The sequence below is a fragment of the Ricinus communis genome, chromosome 1, assembly GCF_019578655.1.
Source record: "Ricinus communis isolate WT05 ecotype wild-type chromosome 1, ASM1957865v1, whole genome shotgun sequence".
Lineage (NCBI taxonomy): Eukaryota > Viridiplantae > Streptophyta > Magnoliopsida > Malpighiales > Euphorbiaceae > Ricinus > Ricinus communis.
This window is the reverse complement of record NC_063256.1, coordinates 9,989,767-10,000,000: the sequence shown is the minus strand read 5'-3', so window position 1 is coordinate 10,000,000 and position 10,234 is coordinate 9,989,767. Positions and strand designations below refer to the sequence as shown.

The window sequence follows — 10,234 nt, the reverse complement described above, 5'->3', positions numbered from 1 at the left end:
AAATCTTAGCTTAGTCTTTTCTTTAAAATATATAAGATGTAAGATAAGCAAACCCTGAATAAGAGAAGAGTGATGTAACATGTAGTAAAGAAGTGAGAAAAAAACGCTCAACAACTCCAATTAGTTAAACTGAGTCATGTACCGATTTGGTAATGGTTCGATTCATTTTGGTATCATCATCTTCCTTTGATGAATTGCAGATTTCTGATACAATAAGGGCGAACCAAACAACCGGTGGGGTAATTAGCAGAATGAGACCTAAAGGTACCATCCATAGCTGACTACTTGTAAGGTGATACTCATACTCCCAATAACCCAGCAACAATCCTCCTGCCACACTCACCAAAAACGACCATAAACATGCTACGCATGCTTTCAGAATCTTCTTGGGTTCTTGTTCTAGATGACCAGACACATGCTTTTCTTCACCGTTGGTTCCCATCCAAACCCAATTCTTGAATCTTTCCCCTGAAATTTTCAAGAAAGCAGATAGATATATATGTAAAGAGCAAGAGATAGCTGTATAAAGCAATTTATACATATAATATATATACATAAATCTTAGCTGTTGAGAGTTGATGAGAGGGAGAGATTTAAGGTGAAGAAGGGACAAATAGTTTCTCCATTAAATGACTTACTAATTCAGAAGAAAAACAGATTGAGCTAAGCAGCAAACGTGCCTTTTTATCAAAGTTGGTATTAGTTAAATGAAACATATATATAAAGAAGAAGAAAATTACGTCTCAGGCTGGAACACCAGTGAATCGTGATGGACGTAGACATACATATATCTGGGGTAGATTGTATTTGAATTTTCTATTCTAGTTTCTATTACTTGGTTTTTGACAGGTCGTTTGTTTGTTTCGAGGAAATAGTTAGGTTCTTGCTTTTAAAATTTCTTATACAGAAAGGAAATTTTTTTGAAGTAGCTCCATGGTGTTTACTGGTCATAGGAAATCAATTTGGAGGAGGTAAGCGGTCCCTTCTAATTTGCTTCTTTCTTTTTTAGCTGGTAGAAGATTGTAATATGATCAAATCTAAGCAAGCTGATCTGAAAATTACCTCTAGTCAGAAAGATATGATATAAATATAAATTTTATACTTAATTTTATCTTGACTATAAAATTGCAATTTATTTATTTTCAATTATTATTTTAATATATTACAATTTAATTATCTTATAAGTGAAAGAAAAACACATCTCAAAAATAATACATAAAAAATAATTAAAAAAGAATATAATATACTAATTTGTCGTTTATAAGTGATTAAATTGAATGATTGAAATTATAAAATTTTAAAATTTTATCGTGGAAATAAAATTAAATTTTTTTTATATGGTAATTTATCATATGTGATTTGTCTCTAAGAATATATTTTTTTCTTCAATATTAACCTCTAAGAGACACTTAATTTATATAGCAATATGGCATAACTGAAATAAATTTTTAAATCATTTCTTAATAGATGAATAAATAAATAAGTTAAAATTGACATAACTAAATTATAATATAGCTTACTAAGTTATCTTATAAACGCAATCACATTTTTAGTACGAATTTTCTCTGCACTGCTGTATTGATTAGTTTTGATATTAAATTTTCTAGTAAAAGGATCAAATTGAAGTGGATCCAATTGATAAGTGAATTCTCTACTCTTATTATTATTTTTTTGAATACTGTAACCATATCAAATGTCATGCGTACGTATCAGGCCATACCAGCAAATAGTGGCTAAGTCAAACTAAGATATGCCCATAAGCTTTAAAGTATTAAGCTAAGCTAACTGTGACGCATATAGAAAAGCAACTCCTGCTTCTTTAACATGACTACATACGCTATTAATCTTTACACTAAATAGTATTCTTTTTCCTATAGAATTGAGAAACCGAGTTCAGTATTGTGCAAAAGGAAGAGTTGCGTAGCTAGATAGCAATTTGTGATTAAGTAATAAATTTTTTAATTTTCTAACGAAGCACTCTGTGGCTAAGAAACCCATGGAGGTAATCTCAGTTGGTTTAGTAAGAGCATGTAGCACTCACCTTTATTGTTGTGCTTGTTCACCAATACTCTTTTAAATGTTGCTTCTTTGTTGTGGAGCAAGTGGCCCCTTGCCCACATTTTCATACTATATGGCCTCGGGTTACTGAGAGTTAACAATACTGAACCAGGATTCAGAGACATAACTGATCCACTGACAGTTTCTGCAGCTTCAAGTTAGCCGTTTTAACCAACCACAAAAGAGCCTTTATTTGCCTTCTATAAGATTTTTTTTCTTTTAAGTGTATAATAATTATTATATATAAATTTATAAATAATTAATATATATATGTTTTATTTATTTATTGCAATGTAAAAACTACATGTCTATAAATTAAATTTATATCGTTTTCCTATTGTTAAAGCTATTGGTCTTCTAAGACTTGTACGTTTCAAAGTTCAAACAAAGAGGCAATAAGCAAAATAACGGCGGTGATAGTAGAAAGAGACAAAACAAATACTAGGATTCTCTCTTTTGTCAGTTGTAGTAACAACCTGAACCTCCTTGTGAGAATCTGGCCAGGATTTAACCAATCCTAGGATTGAAGTGCACTAAAAAAGAAAGAACGTACACTAAGAAGACAAATGAAGTGGATATAGTCGGAGCCCAGTCCGTTTACAGATTCAACCAGGAGGAAATGACGCTTTTGGATGAGATGAGATAATCTCTATCCAATCAAAAATAACACAATCATTCAAATGAGCAAAAGCCCAACAGGCTAGGTTCCTGACTTTCTGGGAAATGAGCTGGACAAGACTGACCGATTTAGAATGGAAAGTGGATAATTAAGAGGTGGCCCATTTAACAGAATAATGCATACATTATATATCATTTTAAGAATTTCGAATTATCTACTCCTTTTATATCATATTAATTCTTATGTCCTTTTTAAATAAAAATATTTTAATTATCTATCACTTTTATATATTTAAAATAAGTATAATAAATTTTATAATGCTTAGAAATTTTTTTATCTATTTTTATAAATTTTTATCTAATTTAGTTATTTTTTATAATTAAAATCTATTAAATATTTTCTTAATCCAAGTGAAATACTAAAAAAAAAGGGAGAATTTATTATCATCCAATATCCACTTATTTTGAAATTATAATTCTCATTAGACATAGTCTAGAGCTTGAATTAGTCCAAAAATGTCAATTTATTAAGTTTTGGTTTAGAGAAAATTCCATTGAGGTCGGATGGAGATTTTAAATTTAAATCTCTACTTCTCCTCCCCATGATCAAATTGATTCTGATCGGCAACTCGCCCCTTCACCAAATTTACTCTCAGTTATGATTTTACTGTTGAGATTAAACTTTGATTCAATATTGAAGATGAAGCCAATGGTCCTATTCCAAAGTTGGCAAATTCTTGTTTGTATGTTTATTCTAACTGCTAAATCAGTAGCTGAATTTGCAAGGAAGCAAGTTTATGTTTAATTTTATATGTTTAATTTTTGATACGTAAAGTTTTTATTTTGATATATGTATTATTTTTGACACATAATATTTAAATTTATGTGTAATTATACTAGCTCTAATTCTAAAAAATAAAATATTATTTATATTTTAATATTATATTAACTAATAAATAATTTTTTAATTAGATAATAATACTAATTCTATCCTAAAAAATAGCATCCTAATTATATATAGTATTATATTAATTAATACACTAATTTTTTAATTAGATAATAATTTTAATTCTAAAAATAACATTTTAAATTATATTTTTAATATTATATTCAATAATAAATTAATATTAAAAATAATAATCAATTGTATTGAATATTAATTTATATAATACTAAAATTAATTAATATATATTTTTAAAATAATATATGTTATTGTATTAATAAAGTTTTAAAAAAATTTAAAAAAAATTTAAATATAATTAATTTATTAATAAAATATTATAAATTAATATTAAATATAAAAAATTTTATTAAATCATATTTATTATATTAATTTTATAATTAAAATAACAATAACAATACGCGACTAGTTGTAACAATAGTTGTTAGAGGTTTCTATTACTAAGCTAAAACAACATTGAAACTTGATCCTAATATCACTTGGCTATTAAAAAAATATAACATAGAAAGAAAGTAGAAGTTAAAATCGTTTAACACGTGTAAGGGGGACTGATATAATGATAACATCAATTACAATCACAGGAACAATATTTGTACAATTCAATTTCATTCTCTGATAGAACGTCTCATTCTTATTTCTTGATGTGCACTAATCTCTTGCATTACTACACAGTTGGTCAGGAACAATATAACATGCAGCTCTCCCCATCGTCTTTTCCTCTGTGCTCACCAAAAGAAAGAAAAATCTAAACCACTCGAGAATATGTGGACAAAGATCCCTCCTGCAGTGGCGATATTACCTACGGAACTGTAGTCACGGAATTTGTAACTTTGGGCATAATTCAGAACCCAATAAGAAGAGCCAAAGTCAGTCAACTGATATATTTAGGATTATATATTATATATAATAAATAACATGCACTACATTGGATTTTTGTGCTTTTTGGACTTTCCGAATTATTGATAAGGTACAACTATCATTTCATTTTCAATTGATGAATATCTTTTTTCCAATTATTATCTGGTTTGGTCCTCTATTTATCTTTCTTCTTCCTTTTTTTTTTTTTTTATTGCCATCCTTTTGCATAATTAGTACCAATCCTTGATTCCATTATTTTCGTCAATCAGTTATTCTTTCTACTATTTTTCAGAGATAATTATTGCTTAAAATTATTGACGTTTCTCCAAGTCGAGGCTGACCATTGCATAGGCAAAACCCAATGGTTTTAGTTTTCTCAAGTATATTCAAATAAATAGCATATTTTGATTGGATGATGCTTATTTATATGGTTTATGCTTTTCGGACTCTAAATCATTTGTTTTTTAATTACATGAATTTTTAAAAAGAGAAAAAGATAATATTTTAAAAACCAATTCATATAAATAGAGATTTAAAATGGGAAAAAGAAAAAGGAATAGAATCAATAATTACCCAAAAAAAAAAAAAAAGAGAAAATAGCAGACACGGAAACACGGAGTATATCGAGAATTGAGTGGAGTGTGGAGAGAGTAGATACAAATATAGGTATATGGTCCCACGTCATCCTGACCTGTGGGCTCCACCGCCACCAGCGCCACCTCTCTTCTCCTCCTCAGCTTCTTCCTCTGGTCTTTTTCCCTTTGCAAACCAGAAACAAAAACCGTAGCTTTAGAAAATTGAAAATCCTGGGGGCAGCAAAAGCCAACAAAAGTAAAACCATTAGCGCATCAATCCCTAACCTTAGCACACAAATTGGTCGGAGAGAATGAGTACGAGGACACCTGCGACGCGGACTCGAGTAGGCAAGTACGAGCTAGGAAAGACTTTAGGGGAAGGCAGCTTTGCTAAGGTTAAGTTCGCTAAGAATGTCGAAACCGGTGATAGTTTTGCCATTAAAATCATCGACCGTGAGCACGTTCTCCGTAACAAGATGGTTGAACAGGTTCGCCACCCTGTAAATGATTAATTGCAAAAGTTTTTTGTTTTCTTCTTTTCTAAATTCTTTTGTTTTCTTCTTTTCTAAATTCTTACTTTCTTATTCTATTGTTAACAGTTAAAAAGAGAAATATCGACGATGAAGCTGATTAAGCATCCAAATGTTATCAAAATCTTCGAGGTACATATATTTTTATTTATTTTTTCGTGATGTTTTCGACGTAAAACAATCAGGTAAGCTTCTTCTTGGGAGAAACAAAAGGATTATTGTAAATAAAACTACTTCTTTTATACTCTCGGGATGGCAAAGGTGGTGAAATGAAAACAACAAGATTATTCAGCAGTTCCTTGCAATTCATTGTCTGGCTTTCAGGATTTTGCAATTAGCTTATGGTCTTGATTTCAGAATTGAGAATTCAATGCCTATAATTGACTCTATATTTTTTTTTGTGGTACATGCATATATAGGTTATGGCAAGCAAAACAAAGATTTACATTGTTCTTGAGTTTATTGACGGCGGCGAGCTTTTTGACAAAATTGTAAGGATTTCTTTTTCTTTTTTGCAAATTAATAGTTTTCATTTGTATTTTGTTTTGTCCATACCATCAGAGCCATTTGCCTTTTTTTCTTCTTTTCACAGGCAAGACATGGGAGACTTAAAGAGGATGAAGCCAGGAGATACTTCCACCAGCTTATTAATGCTGTGGATTATTGTCACAGTAGAGGCGTTTTCCATAGAGATTTAAAGGTTTTTTTGACTTATTTTCCTGGATTTATAAGTTCGTCATCTTGTCCATAGAATGTAGTATTTGGACTTTTTCGTCTCTTAGTGGAATATGGTTACAAGTTATCATTAACGATTACCCTGCATTCTCCTTTTGCAGCCCGAGAACCTTATTCTTGATTCCTATGGTGTTCTTAAAGTTTCAGATTTCGGTTTGAGTGCGTTGTCCCAACAAGTGCGGGTACGCAATTATTACTTTATCATTGCATATATGCTCAATTAAGATATGCTCAATCAAGATCTTTGTAATGAGAGCCAGAGTAACATATGTAATGAACCATATGTGTAGAGGCAAATATCTTTCGCTGGAATAGAAACTGCATTTTCCGTTCTTTGATTATAAGATAAACATCTCTGCATTTTGTGAAATGGAGCTGGACCTTACGTCACTAACATTCTTCAAATTATAGGGGGATGGGCTGCTTCACACTGCCTGTGGAACCCCAAACTATGTTGCCCCTGAGGTATGTATACCTATGACTTGATCGAGATAGGATTTTCTTGCTTTAATGCTGCAACTTGGGTATCACTTGTGGCTTATGATTAATATTCTCTCCAGGTCCTGAAAGACAAAGGTTATGACGGCACAGCTTCTGATGTTTGGTCTTGTGGGGTCATTCTGTATGTACTTATGGCTGGATACTTGCCTTTTGATGAACCAAACCTTATGGGTTTGTATAAAAAAGTAAGTAATTTTTAAGACTTTTCTTCACCTTTTACTAGAACTGCACATAATAACACATTTCAAAAATTATTTCAGATTATCACTGCGGATTTCACATTTCCATCGTGGTTTTCATCTGGTGCAAAGAAATTGATAAAGCGCATTCTTGATCCAAACCCTCTTTCAGTGAGTTCCAGCAGAAATGCTTCCTGTTATACTGTTTTTGGTTCTAGTATTTGTTATCAGGCGGGCACTTAGAAAATGAGCATATGAAATACATAACGGATGCATTCTTGTCTTTAACACTTGTGTATTCATTAAAATGATGATTGCTTTTGCTGCAGCGGATAACCATTTCTGAAATTTTAGAAGATGAATGGTTCAAGAAAGGGTACAAGCAAACTCAATTTGAGTGGGAAGAGGATGTAAATTTAGATGATGTTGATGCTGCTTTTGATGACTCTAAGGTGTGAAGTAGATTCCCTGGTCTAGTTTTCCTTTTAGCCAAGACAATTATATAAAATATACTATTTTTAATCCAACTTTTTATCCAAATTAGCTTCTGCAAAGGGGAAATATTTGTACTCTTTATGTCTAATGTTATTTTGCTTGAATTTGTTGGTTTGGTTTATGCCTGGACTTGTGACTCTGTAACCTAAACAGAATGCAACTGAGAACAAGCTCTAGCTGAAGCTCTATTTTATATGTTACAGGAACATCTTGTAACGGAAAGGAAGGAGAAACCTGTGTCCATGAATGCTTTTGAGCTTATTTCCAAGACCCAGGGCTTTAGCCTCGAAAATTTGTTTGCAAAGCAGCCGGTGTGTAAAACTAAGATATTTTTTGTGGTCATTATAGTTTGCTCTGGTAATTCTTGAGGCCACATATATCTCATGGTGCCTGTAAGGAATGATAGTTGATTTTTCCCATCTAAGATTATGCATCTTGGCTGTTAATTAAATTATTTCTTGGTAATTCCTGAGGCCAAAAATGTCTCATGTTAATTCCTAATGGTTGCATACGGAGTTAGAATTTATTTTTTCAGCCTGGATAGTATCTTTATATTTGTATAGTCTAAGGTATAATCTGTTCTTGGTTTTCTAATTTTATCTTTGTCCTTTCTTTCCATCATCTCTGTTGATTCTCTACACTTTAGGGTGTTGTGAAACGAGAAACCCGTTTTGCTTCCCATAGCCCTGCTAATGAAATTATGTCCAAAATCGAGGAAGCTGCAAAGCCTCTGGGCTTTAATGTTGACAAGCGAAACTACAAGGTATAGTTTTGAGTTTCCAGGTGCTATCAAACTTAATTAACAAAACTGAGCTTTTATAATTACGATACTCATTTGAATTTTCTTTTCTTCTCTTTGTTTATATCAAATTCTTGCAGATGAAGCTTAAGGGCGACAAAAATGGGAGGAAGGGTCAGCTTGCTGTTGCCACTGAGGTAATGACTTAATTTATGGTGGACCGCGAGCTTCTTTTGATAGATTTTCTTCCACTAACAATTTGGATTCATTATATCCTTGGTTCCACCATTGCATTTGGCTTGATAAATATATTATCTTTATGATATGTCATTTCTTCCATCTAAATAATTATATAGTTTGGGCAATTAGTACAGCACATGCTCCGGTTACACATCACAAGTTCTTGATACAATATGATGGTAACTAATGATTGATTGCCTTTGGACTTCAGGTGTTTGAGGTGGCACCCTCATTGCACATGGTGGAGCTCCGTAAAGTTGGTGGTGACACATTGGAGTTTCACAAGGCATGTCAACATTCTCATTTCAGATTTATTTTGATGCTGAAAAAACGTAAAAAGAAAAAACAAAATTCACAAATCATGGTGATCTTAATTAATTACTCAGGATCATATAAATCATAAAAGGAAGAATATTTTCACAGGATTATCAATAGCGTTGGTTTTACTAATTCTGTATACTGCATTTCCTTGGTCATCAGACTTGAGGAATTTTAAGTTTTCAATGTCCCAAAAGTTCAGGGTTGACTGATGTTGATTCCCTTTCTGATCATATGGCAGTTCTATAAAACTTTCTCGTCAGGGTTAAAAGATATAGTCTGGAAGTCAGACAGAACCATTGAAGGACTGAAGTAATCTCTCACATTATCTCTATCAATATATCCTGCATCGGTACACTGGGAAGTACATGTAATTGACTCATAGTTTCCTTGTGTAGGTCATAACAGAGAATGTCACGTTGCCTCCATTCCTTGTTAATTCTTAGTTATTTTTCTTTTTAGCAGTATTACATTTATACATTTAAAAATGGTCCTCAAAGTAAGCAAGCTGTTTGTGGGCGCGGCAGTTTCAAGTCATCCATGGCGGTGTTGCATCGCCCCCAATTAATGTTATCATTCTGCCAACCTTTTTATGCTCTCTCCAGTTGATTTTTTTAAAACAAAGCTACCAAGTTCTTACAGTAGAGGACAGTTCATTTAATTGGAGGACTCCCACTGTTATATTTAATCAATGAACTGATGGATTCGTCTTTTCAGAACTCATTACTTTTCTAACTCAAGGCATTACCTATCGAAGTCTTTTTTATGTACGATACTACGCACATAATTGATTTATATTATATTTTTTTGATTTGTGAATGCAATTTTATTATAGATTAAAAATACACTTAACCTAATAAATATGCACATATTAAAGGAGAAACATAATAGAACAAAGAAAGAATAACTATTCATTTATATTTTTATATGTGTCTAATAGAAAAAAAAAATTAATTTTTTCACATTTTCTTTTCAGCAATTCACATTAGGTAAATTGAGAAAGAAATGTTTTTCAGTTTAGGTGAAATTAGCACTATATAATTGAGGCTTAAGTTAAATGAGGCTTAATGTAAGTGTTAATTAAGAGTTTCAAAATATATGGCAGCCACCCTCGTAAAAGAATGTTACTGTTTTCATATTACTCACGGGATCAAAAGGCCCGAGGCTTTAATTCTTTTATATATGTAAAAGAACACTTAATCGAATCATAATTGAATTAGATTGTACTTAGCAGATAATTTTTCATTTCGGAATTATCATCATAGATTAGTACTCTTTATGGAAAATCAATACCTAAACAAACAACAAAACCCAAAAAATAATCCTTTCGATTCAGCCATAAGAAATCAAGAATATAATATTTATAACACAGTTAATAAAAAGATGAAAGTTTTGAGGTTTTAAATTTGTCAGGCAGCGAAATTGAT

General features: G+C 31.5%; 2 protein-coding genes across 5 annotated transcripts in view; one reads left to right on the top strand and one right to left on the bottom strand.

Moving 5' to 3' along the window:
* Positions 1 to 995, bottom strand: part of LOC8266303 — a 2,665-nt gene extending 1,670 nt beyond the window's left edge. For 2 of the 4 annotated variants that reach the window (XR_001536011.3, XM_015725859.3), the window contains exon 1: positions 143 to 632. Coding sequence is in view for 3 of the 4 variants with exons in the window: in XM_015725859.3 (XP_015581345.1) it covers positions 143 to 556 (414 nt within the window). In the remaining variant the exon portion in view is untranslated. The other 2 variants (XM_002529927.4, XM_015725860.3) reach the window with 2 other exon arrangements.
* A 4,083-nt stretch (positions 996 to 5,078) lies between these two features.
* Positions 5,079 to 9,530, top strand: LOC8266304 (CBL-interacting serine/threonine-protein kinase 9). The gene is made up of 15 exons (XM_048377417.1): positions 5,079 to 5,558; positions 5,670 to 5,732; positions 6,020 to 6,091; positions 6,193 to 6,300; positions 6,437 to 6,517; positions 6,747 to 6,800; positions 6,896 to 7,021; positions 7,097 to 7,186; positions 7,345 to 7,467; positions 7,714 to 7,821; positions 8,157 to 8,273; positions 8,390 to 8,446; positions 8,701 to 8,775; positions 9,049 to 9,119; positions 9,206 to 9,530. The coding sequence occupies exons 1-15, from the start codon at positions 5,382 to 5,384 to the stop codon at positions 9,210 to 9,212; spliced, it is 1,329 nt and encodes a 442-aa protein (XP_048233374.1). The 5' UTR covers positions 5,079 to 5,381; the 3' UTR covers positions 9,213 to 9,530.
* The last annotated feature ends 704 nt before the right edge of the window (positions 9,531 to 10,234 follow it).